The sequence below is a fragment of the Balaenoptera ricei genome, chromosome 4, assembly GCF_028023285.1.
Source record: "Balaenoptera ricei isolate mBalRic1 chromosome 4, mBalRic1.hap2, whole genome shotgun sequence".
NCBI lineage: Eukaryota > Metazoa > Chordata > Mammalia > Artiodactyla > Balaenopteridae > Balaenoptera > Balaenoptera ricei.
The window spans coordinates 78,321,451-78,336,859 of NC_082642.1; the positions used below are offsets into that span (position 1 = coordinate 78,321,451).

Genomic DNA, 15,409 nt, shown 5'->3' on the forward strand with positions numbered 1-15,409 from the left:
AGGATTCAGGGTCTGGACGATATTATTCCCCCACCCGGAGGATTCTAACAAGCGCGCTTAGCAGAGGACGGAAGTTCCACGTGTTTATATTGAGCAACTGCTGGTGCTGGGCGGAGACACAAAGGCCGCGCCTCCTATATGCAGCCATTCCAATTGGCTACATAAGGGGTCAAGCCCCGCCCAGAGGTGGGGGCCAGTTGCCTTCAAGGCCCGGCAGCCGCAAGCATGGCCTGTCCAGGGGCCTGGGCGCCGCTGCCGGAGTTACCAGAGAAGAACTATGAGTACCGCGAGGTCCAGTACTGGGACCAGCGCTACCGGGGTGCTGCCGACTCTCCTCCCTACGAGTGGTTCGGGGACTTCTCTTCCTTCCGTGACCTCCTAGAGCCGGAGCTGAGGCCGGAGGACCGTATCCTCGTGCTAGGTGGGTAGTCCCGGGGCTGCCCAGCCCAGGTGGAGCTGGTTGGACTGGCCCCGCCCCTCGCTTCTGCCTGCCCCTCTCAGAGGACTCCCCAGTCAGAAGTCAGGATCCAGTACCTTTAGAATCTCGGCAGTATTTAGCCAGGGCAAACAGGAGCCAAGAGATTCTTAGTCCGGGGACCCCCAGGAGAAAGACAGTCTCTCTGAGTCTGAGTGTGGTAGGTGACCCATGACCCCTTTCCGGACCTGGGGAGGCAGCCTCGAGCACTGGAGAGTTCACAGTAACTAGTTCAAGTCCCAGCGCTAGTTGACTGTAGGACTTGGGACAAATCATGAACCTGTTCTGAGCCCCGGATTCACTTCTAGAAATGGGACTGCGAAATCAAGTCGGATAAGGCACGTGCAGGCACCTCGAACGCAATGCCTACTGCTTTTCTGTGTGCACCACTGGGCACCATGAGCCATTGTCACCTAGAGAATTATCTCTTGACTCTCCAAGCTCTAACTGAAACTTGGTCCTATGTCGTCGTCGTCCCCACCACCCCACCCCACCCCCATCCCACCGTGTGCAGTGAGGATGAAGACAGCTCCCTCTGAGGGGAGATTGCAGCCGAGATTGGTGTGATTCCCCAAAAGGAACAAGTACTGGGGTTTCAGGTGGGGCTCTGAGAGGTCCACCTGCCCCCCTTGGGGTTCTCTTCCACTGCCAGCCTTGGGGGCTCCAGTGAAGTTTGATTAAACAGCGGATTTCTTTCCAATTATAGTTTTTATTTTGCTATTTTAAAAACCATGTATTAAGTGAAATATTTCACATATATGAGACATTTATAATACAGTATATATGTAAGATATAAATAATAACTCGAATGTGCGTGTATACCCTACTCGGTTTGAGAAATACAGCATTCCTAGGACTAGAAAGTGCTCAAGAACTTGAACCCTGGAGGCAGCTAATTATGTAGGGATCTCAGCACATGTCATCTTAGCTGTGGAATCATGGGCAAAATACTTAAATTTCTGTGCCTCCATTTTCTCAGCCTTAAAAAAAAAAGTAAGAGTACATACTTATTTATCAGGTTTTTAAGATGATTGAGTGAGTATGAAAGATAACTAGAAAAGCCTGACAAAATAAAAAGCCTTGTATATCCAAGGTTTTCTGTGTGGTCCCCCAAACCTCTTCCCCCCAGAGGTAAAACCTCTCTTGAATTTTGTGGCTTTAAACCATTGCATTTATTTACAGATTTACCATAGATCTATGTTTTTCAAGCTTTAGTGTAATAACCTGGAAAACTGGACCCCACCTTGAGTATCTAATTCCAGGGATGGTCTAAGGCAGGTCCCGGGGTCTGTATTTTCAACAAGCCCACAGGCTGATTCTCATGCTGGTAATTGGCAGAGTAACAGTGCCTTAAATTCTGCCAGACTGGGAGATATCCTTTTCTGGATAGAGGAGGGAAAAGTCTAAAAATCAAAAAGAAAAACTTTCCAGACAGGATTCCCAAGATCTAAGAACAGGACCCACAGCTTGGGGGGGTACCCTATGTTACATTCCACCTAAACAAACAAATTGAACACCTGGTAGGTGCTAGGGAATGTGGTGAGCATTTTCTAACTTATTTAATCCTCATGGCAACCCCTAGAGGTTAGTGATAAATATTATGAGAACTACTGTAGGTTAGGGTTCAGTAAACTTTTTCTGAAAAATGGCCAAATAGTAAATATTTTAGGCCTTTCAGGCTATACAGTTGGTGTCACAACTAGAAAATGGTGATGGTTGTTATAATAGAATCTTCAGTATGGAGCTACTGGGAAAATAAACTGAGATAATCCTTATAAAGTACTTAGCATGGGACCCAGTGTTCAAAAACTGTTAGCTATCATTATTATTATTGACAATGGGAGTCAGAGAGGCACTTTCTCCAGGACTGCTTGGAGAAAGAGTACCTTGCCTGAAGACTTGTGTCTGGTCCCTGTGGCTAGATTCCTCATTACAGATGAGTGCGTGTGGCCGTCCCAGTTTTGCTGTCATTATACTTCTCTGATTCTCTCTTCTTGCTTGACTCCATGCTCTGTAGAATCTTCTGATTATAATTTGGCTTCAATTTGTATTTGCTATAGAGACAAAAGGGACTGACCAGAGGATTGACTGTCTAGACCCCATGATGGCTATTTTTTCCTATTATAAATTAGCGAATTGGTATTCTGGTTTACACTTCAGTCTCTTGGTGTTGGGATAGCATCCACATAGCTCTGGGCTCCCATATGATGGGTTCTTGGCTCAATTCTCCAGAGCTCTGCTTCCCTAAGGCCCCACCTAGGGAAGCAGTGGCGGTTCCAAGCCTCATCTTAGTTGTTAGCCCCAAATCACTGCTTTCTAGGCATAACTGACCCTGTGGTCAAATTTTATTTTCCCTTCATCTTTAATAAAGTTGTTTTGGGAGATACCATTCCTGTACCAGAGGGAACGAAGGAAGGAAATTTGGGTTTGTCCACAGCTAGGCAGAGCTCTGCAGGCATATGAGGTCAGGTGTTGGGTGATGAAGGCATTGTGGTCAGAGAACCCAGTGGGATTCCAGGCTGAACTGGGTTAGAGTCTCCTATTCAGCCACCCTCACCTCCCGTCCCAGAGCCTGTTGTGGTTCCAGTGTTGGGACGCACACATTGGGTTTTCCCAGGTAAGACTGTACTCTTCCTGAGCCCCAGAGCCTGAGGAGGAACACAAGAAGGGGCAGCCGAGGACCAGCCAGCAGTCTCTGGCACCTGTCCAGGTGCCAAGCTCTGCCTGCTAGATTAGGGCTATCCCAACAGCTGATTCTGTGATCCTCTTAGGGAGGCAAATGGGGATTAAAGGCAATCTAATCCCAAGAGCTGGGGATCCCCATGTGAGGCCACCAAGAACTGTCATCCAGGCCTGTTCTTGGGCTGATACTGACCACAAGAGGGCCTGGAAGAGGCCAACAGATCTTTGAAGGAAGCCATGCCCACTGGGCAGTAGGTCCACATCCCCTCCTCTAACCTCCACCCTCCACCACTTTGGGACTGCTTTCCGGGCACTTCCCACCAGAGTGTTATGATTCTTCAAGACTCTGGCTGGTTGTCAGTTCCTCCGATCCTGTTGGCCCACCCATCTAAGGTGGGGACAGGGAATCTCCTATGTGCTCCTGCAGCCTGTCCCTATTGAAACACTCATTGCATTATGTGGCAATTGCCTGACTACACATCTGTTCCTCTCACCAGAGCATCAGCTCCTTGAGGGCAGAAGCTCTTTATTCATCAGCAGAACCCAATATGTGGCGCTCAATCATACATGAAGAAATTACAAGGAATCATCTCCACTGTGTGTCCCCACTTAGTTTCCCCTTCACTTGTTAATTCTGCCTTGGAAAGCAAAGTAAGATAAAAACCCCTAACGTGAAGTCTTCCCAGGGCTGATATCATCAGAGGATCTCTGAGAGGTTAGGAATTAGGATAATACTAGCATTATCCTATTAATAATATTATGATGCCAATATTATCCCCATTCTGAGTCTGAAGAAACTGAGGCTGAGTTGAATGACTTGCCATGGCTGTATGACTAGAGATATCAGAACCCAAATCTTTGAACTCCTAAGTTCAAAGCTCCTACTCTTCAGCTGTTTAGTTTTTAAATTTAGAACATCACATCCGACACGTAGGCTAGGTATTGTTATCTTCATTTTTCTGACTAGGAAATCCAAGTTCCTAGTATGTAAACGACTTGCTTTAGTCCACACAGCCAGGACTGATAGAGCCAGGATATGTGCCCAGATCTGTATGACTCTAAGGCCCATGCTCTTGTACCATGCTGCTTCTCCCTCAGTACGGGAGGGTTTGAGATGAGAGAAAACAGGCCTAGAGTGGATGGATAATTGGGGAGGTGAGAACCAAAGCTAACCTAGACCTTTTGTCACCCACCCCTTCTCACCCCAGGCTGTGGAAACAGTGCCCTGAGCTACGAACTATTCCTTGGGGGCTTCCCTGATGTGACCAGTGTGGACTACTCATCAGTAGTGGTGGCTGCCATGCGGGATCGATATGCCCATGTGCCCAAGCTGCGCTGGGAGACCATGGACGTGCGGGCACTGGGCTTCCCCAGTGGCTCCTTTGACGTGGTGCTCGAGAAGGGCACGCTGGATGCCCTGTTGACTGGAGAACAGGATCCCTGGAACGTGTCCTCTGAAGGTATCCACACTGTGGACCAGGTGCTGAGTGAGGTGAGGGAGCACCAAGGGAAAGACGGCTGATCAAGAGGTGGGGATGAGGGGTTAAGGTTTTAGGAGACCAGAAGAACTCAGAAGCCAGAAGGAGGCATGGTTTGGAACAAGTAGTGGGTCCCTTCAGGACTATGGTCGCCTGAAGGAAGGGGGTGTTAAGCTGGATCAAGATTGTAGGGGGCTGGAGTGGCCAGGCTCACAGAGGCTGAGGATTGAATACTGTGTTGCCATAGAGATGAGGTAGCAGCCAGGTTCCAGGTAGGGAAGGTAAGCAGCTGACAGGAAGGCAATGCCCCCTGCACCTGACATCACTCCCATGCTCCTACCTGTTTAAAATATAGCCCTACCCCGACGGAACAACCAGGGGCAGAGAGGAAGCCTCACTCTTTTGCCATGGAAAGCCCTGAGCCCTGAGCTACTGGATGGAGGGTAGTACCTGAGATTTCACTGGGAGGGCATCTGGGGCCATACTGACCTTTGAGAACCTGGAGATGGGCTTCTCACCAATGGCTTCTCTATCTGCCTTTCAGGTGAGCCGAGTACTGGTCCCTGGGGGCCAGTTCATCTCAATGACCTCTGCTGCCCCCCACTTTCGGACAAGACACTACGCCCAAGCTCGTTACGGCTGGTCCTTGAGGCATGCAACCTATGGCAATGGTTTCCACTTCCATTTCTACCTCATGCAGAAGGGCAAAGAGCTCAGTGTGGCCCAGCTGGCCCTTGGGGCCCAGATCCTCTCACCTCCTAGACCTCCCACCCCACCCTGCTTCCTCCAGGACTCAGATCATGAGGACTTCCTCAGTGCCATTCAGCTGTGAGGCCAGAAGCATGGTCCTCCTGCCTTTCTGCCCCAGGCTCAAGTATTCGGAATTCCTGACTCAGGGCTTAAGGTCAGGTCCAAAGTGCCCACATCCCAGGGGCCTCATGCCTAACTAAGACAGAGCTGATGGGAGCAACCCCACATGAAAAAAAATACAGGCTAGGTCAAACTAGATCCCAAATCTCAGGTTTCTGACTTCCTTCTTAGGCTCCTCAGATCTCTCCTGGATTCCCCAACTTCCTCCCCCACCATACTGAACCGTCAGTGATTCATCCCCAGGGGCAAATCTCAACACAACCCCTGTGCATGCCAGCCCGACTTGGAGACTTGCATCCTTGGGGCCTGTTACTGACCCCCATTCAACCTGGATTTATTCATAGGAGGCTGCAGACTTTGAATCTAGATTGCTTCTGACCCCAGCTCCAGCCCCAACTCTGGTGACCTATCCTGCTCAGGTTGTATTATTTACCCAAGGAGGCCACGCTGTAATGATGTTCCCAGGCCAGGCTGACCTGCCTGTGTTTACCTGGCAACGCTTCTCTGTCAGTTACATGCACCTGAGATTCCCAAGTATCTGCTCCCCTCCCCAAAAAGAATTGGAGCCATTTTGGGCTGGCTCCTGTAGCAAACCAAAGCAGCAGCTACACACACACGCACACACAGGGGGGTCTGTGTTTATTCACACACTCCTGGTACAGTGAGGATGGAGGAACATTTACAAAGGACATCCCTGGGGTTGAGAATATCTCCAGGGCTAGGGCTACAGGTGTCATCCAAAGATGCAATGCAGCCCCCATTTGGATTCCCAGGGGCAGGACGCAGGGGTCCAAGGTAAAATCAGACCTGGGCCCTTGGAAGGTGATACCTTGAGGGGAGGGGTCTGCCAGAGAGCCGCCTGGGGTCAGGCATGGGCAGACTGGTCATATGGTTGGTTACCATGTTGGGGGCTTGTCCCATCCCAGCCTCAACACCCATCCTATCTGCCAGGCGCAGAAGAGCGTGGCCGAGACCGTGGGGGGAGGGCATGAACCACGAGGGGAGTCAGTAAACAAAGAGTCGGATATAAAAATACAAATGTGCTGAGGAAGTCCCTTAGAAAGAGGCTGAGGCTGGGGTCACGCCAGACAGGGGTGGAGGGTGAGGAGCGGCCTGGAGGGCTGGGCTCAGGTGGGTGGGAAGCTCATGCAAATATGCGGCCAAACATCCCTGGCCGCGTGCGAGGTCCGACACCGGCAGGCAGCCGGTCTGCGGACCAGACCTGCCTGAGAGGGGCGGGGCAGGGGAGCCGTGCGGGAGGGGACGGGCCGGGGCTGAGGGCCGCGGGTCTCTGTCCGTTCCGGTGTGCGGGGTGGGGCTGCGGCCCGAGGTTCTAAAGTGCATGAGCGCGGCGGCGGGCTCCGGGCCGGTCCGCGCCGCCGCTACCGCCGCCGCCGTGGTGCTGAAGCGGACAGCTCCGGAGTGCCTGGCGGCGGCGGCAGCGACTATGACCCGAAAGCGGCGCGGCCCTGCAGCCCCCGCCCGCGGGCGCCTGGGCCGGGGCGGGGGGCGCCGGCAGCCGCATCGCCGGCCCGCGGTCCTGGCCGCCGCGGGGCTGGGCCCGGAGCCTGCCGCCTGAGCCGGCGCGTCTACACTCCGGACGGCGGCTTCTCCCCCATCCCTTTCAGCACGTCGTCTATCCGGTCATCCTCGATCACCACTGCGCAGGGAGAAAGCGCGTCAGCCGCGCGGCCTCGGGGGGCGGCGGCGAGAATGGGCCCCTGGTCCTCGCGCCCCGCTCAGCTACTGCCCGTGGCCCAGAGACGCCCCTCGGACCTCCGTGCTACAGTGACCTCCCCATCCGAACTCTCCTGCCGACTCAACCCACTGCTGACCCCAGCTCCCACAGCCCCACTCCTCTCCTTGTGGAGGAACGCCCCTCTTCCAAAGACTCCAGCCGTTCAACCTTCCAGTCCAAACCCTCCCGCCGCCTGAGCTCTCCTCCATCCGAGCTGATCGGAAAGCTTTTGCTCATGGGATCCCCCTCGTCCACCCTCACTTCAACAGAATTCCCTCCTCAAACCGAATCTCCATCTCTTCCAGCCCTCTCCTCAACCTAACCTTCTTGCGGCTAGAACCCCTCTTCCGATCCTGGCACCGACAGAGCCCCTTCCCCATGCAAACAACCAGGACAAGCGAACCCCCGGCCCCCTGCCCATTCTCCAGTCAGACATCCCTCCCCACCCGAAGGTTCTTCCGTAGCATACACCGACTCAGCGTTTGATCCCGAAGAAGCGGCCCGTCGCCCCATGTTCCCACTTCAGGCAGCCCCAAATGCCCCGGCCGGCCCCTCCCCTTCGCCCGGGTGTCAAGGCTCTACTTCCAGAGGTGGCGAGCATCGAATCCGGGGCACTGCTCTCCCAGGAGAGGGGAAGAGGGGGACACAACACTGCAGCAGGGACCCCCCCCTCCAACCCCGGCCGGCGAGCGGCTGGCTGCGCTGGTCTGCGGCAAGAGCTGCTGGCGCTTGGCGGGGAACTGCAGCCGGGGGGCCCCGGCGGAGGGTTTCTGGGTCAAGCGACGACTCCGGGCCCCGGCCGCGTACCTCTCTTGGCTCGGCCGATCTGGCCCAGCTTGGGGGGTCGCTTGGCTTGGTTGCCCGCGAAGAAGGAGTTGGTGTCCTGCAGGCGGCAGCTGAAGGAGAGGTCAGAGCCCTCGGGGTCGGCGCCGAAGCGGCCCATCTTGTCCTCACTGTAGGGCAGGATCTCGGACATGGCGGGTGCGGGGTGGGCGCGGGACTGCGGCGGGGCGCGGGCGGCGGGCTAGCTGCCGGACCGGCCCTAGCTCAGCAGGGGAGCCGGCGGAAAGATGAAGTCATGCAGCATCCGGGGCTGCGGAGCCAAGCGGGGCCTCCTCCCCCGCGCCTCCGCCTCCCGGGCCGCTGGGCAGGCGGCGGCGGCGGCGGCGGCGGGGACCGGGCGGGGGCGGTGCGCCGGGGGGCGGGGGGGCGGCGGCGGCGAGAGCGGAATGACGATGAGCGCCCGACTGCCGCAGAGCGCGGCGGGCGGGGCGCAGTGGAGGTGGGGCGGACACCGGCCAGGGGAGGGAGGGAGGCCGGCCGCGGGGGTGGGGTGGTGTGCGGACAGGAGCGCGCCCAGCTCTCTGCGGAGGAAAAGGAGCGAAAATGGGAGGGTCCTGCCATTGGCGGGACTGGCGGCTGGGCGAATGGTACCGGCCAACGGGTGCAGGAGGCGGACACCGGAAGCGCTGCCGGGGTGGGGGGCGGTCGGATACGGCGGAGATGTGCGGGAACCCGCGGGACGCGGGAATGGCTCAGGCCAATAGGTGGTGCCCCCGCCGTTGGCGCGCTCTTGTATAGGGTTGCTCTTCTGGTCTGGCGCGCTCTTGTACAGGGTTGCTCTTCGGGTCTTAAACTGTTCATCTGGAGCCTGTGTTTCTCTGACTGTCCTCTGTTTCTGTCTGTGCCTATTTATATGTCAGTCTATCTCCATGTGTCTGTCTGTGTCTCTGTCTCAGTGCCCCATATCTCTTTGTGTCATGGTCTCTGTCTACGTCTATCTCTTAAGTGTCTCTGCTCTTCTGTATCTGTCTCCATGCTTGGCCTCTATGTGCCGTAGTGACACATGGGGGCCTCAGGGTCTGGGAGAACCGCAGGGCGCGGCGGGCGCTTTGAGCCCGAGTTTCGGCGCCAGCAACAGGGCTGGGGGTCTCGGTCTCTTCTTGGAGGAGTCTCGGTAACTGGGCCGACGCGCGCTCACTAGGGCATCCCTCAACCCCCAGCGCTGTTGCAGCCGCCGAAACTCGGGCTCAAAGCGCCCGCCGCGCCCTGCGGTTCTCCCAGCCCCCGAGGCCCGCGCTGCGCTTGCAGTGTAGGAGGAATGAATGACGGCGTCGCGCGGGGCGCCCTGGCTGCAGGTGACGCGGGGAAGCCCGGAGCGCCTGAGGACGCGTCGCGCGCGCGAGTTTGTGTCCGGAGGTAGAGGGGGAGGGATAGAGGACGCCTCCGCCCTGGGTGCGGTGCATCGCGTAACAGCTCTCGCCTCCAGGACTGTAACGCACCCTCTTCTCTCCCCCCCTCCCCCTCTGGCCGTCAGCGGCTTCGTCACCTGCTCGCCAGCGCGCTGGGGCTCTGGCGCAATCTCTGGCCTTGGGGGAGGGGGGCGTCTCACATTCGGTGACAGTGACGACAGCACTGATAAGGGTAATTATCACCCGGACGTTCAGTCCATACTCGAGGCGGAGAGTTCTCCACCGTCGCTGAAGCGCTTTTTCTCCTTCCCTCTAAATCACTTAGCTCCTGGCGCTGGGTCTCCTTCCTCCAGCAACTCCTCACCACGTGTTAGTCCTGGGGACACAAAGGCGAATGCCATGGTGGCTGCCCCAGGACGAGGTTGGGAAGCGCCAGAGTTGCCTCTGTACAGGCCTCACTCAAGACCACAGTCCTATCCCTATCAGACCCTCCTCTGCTGTGTCCTAGCCTCTGGGATGAGGGCTGAAGCTGGAGGTGGAGGCCCAGCTGGAGTGAGAGGAGCCTCCAGACCTGGAAGGACAGGAGAAGCTGGAGCTCAGGGTCACTAGGAGAGAGTCCAGAAAATTCCACCCCCGCAGGGGGTTGTCCAGCAATGGGTTCCAATCCAGCCTCTGCCGCTTTCTGTGTGGCCTTGAACAGATGGCCCCAAAATTAGTTTTAAAACATTAGTTAAAAAAAAATTAGTTCATTTGTACTTGTAACCTTTTAGGGAAATATGAAAAATCACACAAAACCTTTCGTATATATCCTTCCCATCTTTTTCTCATTCATTTGCATAATATGCATACCTCTCTGAGCCTCCATGTTCTAGTGTGAAGCCTAGAGATGATAGAGCCTACATAATGACAGTTTTGTAGATGAACTTGTCATGAAGTGAAGTGGTTTGTCTCAGGAGGTAATGAGCTGCCCCTACCAAAAGTGCTAAAGGGGCCATCCAGATTCTTGCCAAGAATAGGATGAGAGCACTGGGTGGGGAACTGAAACATTTCTCGTTTCTCCCCTCAGAATGAGGGAGACTGAAGGAACAACAATTTAACTTGGAGATCCTTCTTAAATAATCTTAGTCCTGTAAGGTACATGCTGGATTGTGATTAAAGCAAAGGACATAAGTGCATAATTGTAAAGATATACTAATATATGTTTCAGCTATGTTGTGAAAATTTGGAGGGAATTTTTTTTTTATAAATGTACTTATTTTTATTTATTTATTATTTTTGGCTGCGTTGGGTCTTCGTTGCTGTGTGCAGGCTTTCTCTAGTTGCGGCAAGCCGGGGCTACTCTTCATTGCGGTGCGCAGGCTTCTCGTTGCGGAGCACAGGCTCTAGAGCGCGGGCTTCAGTAGATGCGGTGCCTGGGCTCAGTAGGTGTGGCGCGTGGGCTCAGTAGGTGTGGCGCGTGGGCTCTAGAGCACAGGCTCAGTAGTTGTGGAACACGGGCTTAGTTGCTCCGCAGCATGTGGGATCTTCCTGGAGCAGGGCTCGAACCTGTGTCCCCTGCATTGGCAGGCGGATTCTTAACCACTGCACCACCGGGGAAGCCCTGGAGGGACTTCTTTTTTTTTTTTTTTTTTTCATTTTTCCACACGGAGGGACTTCTTTAAATTATGCTCCTTTACATAAATTCTGATGTTCTGCATCCCTGCCCATGAGATGAAAATTCATTTTCACAGATAAAATGAAGTAAAGTTTGCTTGGATTTTTGTGAAAATGCATTGAATTTCTTTTGAAAGCCCCTCAAAACCTAGTGGGATTAATCCATACGTTCTCAGCAGAATAATATGCCTTTTGACAATTGAATATTAATGACACTTTTATTCAAGTGGAAACTGTAGGCCTGTGTAGTGGGTTGAACCGGGTCCCCCCTAAAATTCATGTCTACCTGGAACCTCAGAATAGACCTTATTTGGAAACAGGGTCTTTGCAGATGTTAATTAGTCAAATTAAGCTAAGGTCATACTGGATTAGGGTGGGCCCTATATTCAATCACTGGTGTGTCTTTGTAAGAAGAGGACAAGTGAACAAGACATATACACACATGAGAAGGCCTCGTGAAGAAGCAGAGATAGGAGTGATGTGGCTGCGAGCCAAGGAACACATAGTGTTGCTGGGAGCCACAAGAAGATGGAAGAGGCAAGGAAGGATTCTTCCCTAGGGCCTTCTGAGAGAGCATGGCCTTGCCTAGATTTTGGACTTCTCACTTCTGGAACTGTAAGAGAATAAGTTTCTGGGTTTTTTTTTTTTTTTTTTTTTTGGCTGCACCACGAGGCATTAGTTCCCCAACCAGGGATCAAACCCACGCCCCCTGCAGTGGAAGCCCATCATCCTAACCACTGGACCGCCAGGGAATTCATTATAAGTTTCTGTTTCAAGCCACCCAGTTCATGGTACTTTGTTACAGCAGTCCTAGGAAACAAATATGATCAGTTACAAGTATTTTGGGGTCATCTTTTCGCATCTCTCATGATCATGTTTCTCCTTCCTTAAGCTCTCCCCGGACCCTTTGCTCCCACCCTGTCCACTCAAGGGAAGCCTACACCATGAGGGTATTTCTGGACTCTTCTATTTAGCAGAGGCTGATAAATCACAAAAAAGAATGAAGCACATCTGTGTGGACTGACATAGTAAGATCTCCAAGGCCTGCCAAAATATCACCAAATAACAAGTGTAGAGTATGATTTCATATGTGTGTATACATACGTATGCACACTTACACACACACAACAGTGTATTTAGGTATGTAAATGCATATAAAAGAAAGAGCAGGAAGGATACATACTCAACTGCTAATAATGTTTATCTCTGAGGATGGTACTGGGATCCTGGCAGAATGAAGTTCATGTTTTATTCTATATACCTCTGGAGTATATTACATTTGCAATAAAAAGGTTTTAGTGATTTTTTTTAAAAAAAAGATTTAAAACCGATGATATAGTCCATTTATCAAACATCACACTCTGACCCTAGACAAATCAGTTGACTTAGAAAGGAGATTAGTAGTTAACAGCACGGAGTTTAGATTCAAATCAAGGATCTGCCTTCTCCCTGATGTGTGACTTTTAGGTATGTTATTAAGCTTCCCTGTGTTGTAAGTTCCTCATCTGGACAGTGATATTGGTAGACTCTATTTCATTGGGTCATTGTGAGGATTAAATAAGTTAACATACATAAAGTGCTTAGGTAAGTGCTAGACAATAGAATTGTTAGCTATCATACAGAAAAGCATAAAGAAGAAGTTCAAAGTAACCTCATCATTAGATATATTCAGATTCACATTTTGTTGCATGTCCTTCCAATCTCTTTTTTTTAACCTATGCTTTTTTACTTTTTTGCTTCAATAAAATGAGATTTTGTAATTCTTTTTCTCTTCCACTTAACTCTATATGGAGAACATTTCCCGATAGTATTAACTCTTCTTTTCTATCATTTGTAAATGTTGCATTGTATCCCATTGTATGGATGTTTGATTTATTTAACAAGCCCTCTACTCTCAGACATTGAATCCCCTCCCATTTTTTTTTGTTATTATAGACAGTGCTGAGATGAACATTTGTTGTAGGAGAAAAATGGCCCAAATATTTAATAGCATTTCCAATCAAGAAGTAGAATCTGGGACTTCCCTGGTGGTCCAGTGGTTAAGACTCCTCACTCCCAACATAGGGGGCCCGGGTTCGATCCCTGGTCAGGGAACTAGATTCCTCATGCCACAATGAAGATCCCACGTGCCGCAACTAAGACCCTGCAAGCCAAATAAATAAATATTAAAAAAAAAAAAAAAGTAGAATCTATTTCTCCATCATTGAATCTGGGCTTGACCACCTGACTTGCTTTGCTCAATAGGGACATTAGCAAATGTGATGCAAGCAGAGGCTTGAAAAGTGTTTATGTACTAGGGCTTGCCCTGTTTTTTGTTGCTGAGAATCCTGAGACCACCATATGAAGAAGCCTGGGCTAGCCTCCTGGGGAAGGAGAGACCACATAGAGACTGGGCCCAGCCATCCCAGCTGAGGCCCAAGCATGTAAATGAGGTCATTCAGCTACACCATTCAGCTCCTGGTGAGCTAACCCAGACCTGAAGAACCACCCAATCAATCTACTGAACATGAAAAGTAATAAATGTTTGCTATTTTAATCCATGAAGTTTGGGGAGGTTTGTTATACAGCCAAAGCTAATTGATACAAGCATGCTGTAGATAATGATTATTTCCTAGAACAATTTCCTAGAATTCAACTTTCTGGGTCAGGAAATATGTACACATACCTTTTATTGCTAAAAAGACTGTATCAGTTTTTTTTTGTTTTTTCTTTTATTTTAAAATTTATTTATTTATGGCTGTGTTGGGTCTTCATTTCTGTGCAAGGGCTTTCTCCAGTTGCGGCAAGCGGGGGCCACTCCTCATCGCGGCGTGCGGGCCCCTCACTGTCGAGGCCTCTCCCGCTGTGGAGCACAGGCTCCAGACGCGCAGGCCCAGCAGCCGTGGCTCACGGGCCCAGTTGCTCCGCGGCATGTGGGATCCTCCCAGACCAGGGCTCGAACCCGTGTCCCCTGCATCAGCAGGCAGATTCTCAACCACTGCGCCACCAGGGAAGCCCCACTGTATCAGTTTTTAAGCCACCAGCAGTATATGACAGTGCCCACATTCCCCATCTTTGTCAACACTGGACATTAATGTGTGTTGTTATCTTCATGACTATACTGTTCTTGTAAGTTAACACATAAACATTTTCCATTCCCTCTCAATTCACAGTCAATTTAGAGAAAAATAGACCCCCAAAACTTACTCTTATAGGAAAAGAAGAGCAGAAAAGAGAGAGAAAATAATAGTGAGAGAATAAAACAGAGTCAAAGGTTATAAACACAGAGGAAAAAAAATAGAAATATAGAATACAGCAGGGACTTTCCTGGTGGTCCAATGGTTAAGAATCTGCCTTCCAATGCAGGGGACATGGGTTTGATCCCTGGTCGGGGGAATTAAGATCCTACATGCCTCGGGGCAACTAAGCCCATGTGCTGCCGCAATAAAGACCCAGCACAGCCAAAAGAAAAAAAAAGAATAGAGCAACCGCCAAGCCTTTTTATACATAGGGTACTTAACATGCATTCAGGAATAGCTGTGAACCTAATAAATGATTTGGGTCATCAAAGAGGCATGGAAAGTAAATGTCCATTTAGGCCAAACCTAGTGAAACTGGGAACACTGTCAAAGCAGGTACCAACCTCTTTCTTATGTGTTTGCATTTAATTCTCACAACAATACTCTGAGATAGGGATGATTGTTCCCACCTTACAGATGAAGAAAAGTGAAAGGTCAGAGCTTTCAAATAAATTAATATAGATAAAAAAAGTAAAGAGTTGAGCCCAGATTTGAGTCCAGGTCTGTCTGGCTTGAAAACTATGTGCTTCCCCTTACTCTTCCAGAGATGTGGCAGAAGACTAGCAACTAATGCTGGGAGGAAGTATATCCTCCTTTTGATTCATATTGCCAACCTGCTCTTCAGAGGGCTGTCAGATTGCCTGGGTTTGAATTCCAGCTCTACTGCTTACTAGCTGTGTGACTCAGCCTCTCTATGCCTCAGTTTCCTCATCTGTAAAATGGCTTCATAAGTGCCACGAGGATAAATGAGTACATCGAAGTAAAGCACCTAGAGCAGTGGCTGGCCATGGTACAGTGCTGTATAAGCTGGCTACTTACAGCACGTCATTGCAGCAGCCATGGGATTATTCTAATGAACCTGTTGCCAGAAAGTCCTTACAAAGTGGCTTTGCTTATACTCACATGGCCATGTCATGGTGGAATTTTCCATGTGGCAGGACTGACCCTGCTGCCATGTTTCGCTTCATCCAGGCTTGGGGGAGAGGGGAAAGAGGTGAGTGATGTGATGCCACACTGTCATCAGACTGAACACGAACAACTCC

The 15,409-nt window shown here is 51.2% G+C and overlaps 2 protein-coding genes across 3 annotated transcripts; one reads left to right on the forward strand and one right to left on the reverse strand.

Annotated features, from left to right (window-relative positions):
* Positions 1–202: 202 nt before the first annotated feature.
* Positions 203–6,544, forward strand: EEF1AKMT4 (EEF1A lysine methyltransferase 4). Of its 2 annotated transcripts, none has more exons than XM_059922057.1 (3): positions 203–421; positions 4,366–4,649; positions 5,180–6,544. In XM_059922057.1, the coding sequence occupies exons 1-3, from the start codon at positions 226–228 to the stop codon at positions 5,465–5,467; spliced, it is 768 nt and encodes a 255-aa protein (XP_059778040.1). In that variant the 5' UTR covers positions 203–225; the 3' UTR covers positions 5,468–6,544. The 2 variants fall into 2 exon arrangements, with proteins under 2 accessions (XP_059778040.1, XP_059778041.1); XM_059922058.1 differs by having other exon boundaries at positions 4,366–4,617.
* A 550-nt stretch (positions 6,545–7,094) lies between these two features.
* Positions 7,095–8,219, reverse strand: CAMK2N2 (calcium/calmodulin dependent protein kinase II inhibitor 2). Its single transcript, XM_059922053.1, has 2 exons — positions 8,051–8,219; positions 7,095–7,165 (listed from the first exon to the last, which is right to left on the reverse strand). The coding sequence occupies exons 1-2, from the start codon at positions 8,217–8,219 to the stop codon at positions 7,095–7,097; spliced, it is 240 nt and encodes a 79-aa protein (XP_059778036.1).
* Between the last annotated feature and the right edge of the window lie 7,190 nt (positions 8,220–15,409).

Excerpts from the sequence above, each read along its gene's own strand:
- EEF1AKMT4 (XM_059922057.1), top strand. The coding sequence starts at position 226 with ATGGCCTGTCCAGGGGCCTGGGCGCCGCTGCCGGAGTTACCAGAGAAG. Across the intron at positions 422-4,365 it reads GGACCGTATCCTCGTGCTAG|GCTGTGGAAACAGTGCCCTG; the intron begins GTGGGTAGTCCC and ends TTCTCACCCCAG. Across the intron at positions 4,650-5,179 it reads TGGACCAGGTGCTGAGTGAG|GTGAGCCGAGTACTGGTCCC; the intron begins GTGAGGGAGCAC and ends TCTGCCTTTCAG.
- CAMK2N2 (XM_059922053.1), bottom strand. The coding sequence starts at position 8,219 with ATGTCCGAGATCCTGCCCTACAGTGAGGACAAGATGGGCCGCTTCGGC. Across the intron at positions 7,166-8,050 it reads GATCGGCCGAGCCAAGAGAG|TGGTGATCGAGGATGACCGG; the intron begins GTACGCGGCCGG and ends CTCCCTGCGCAG.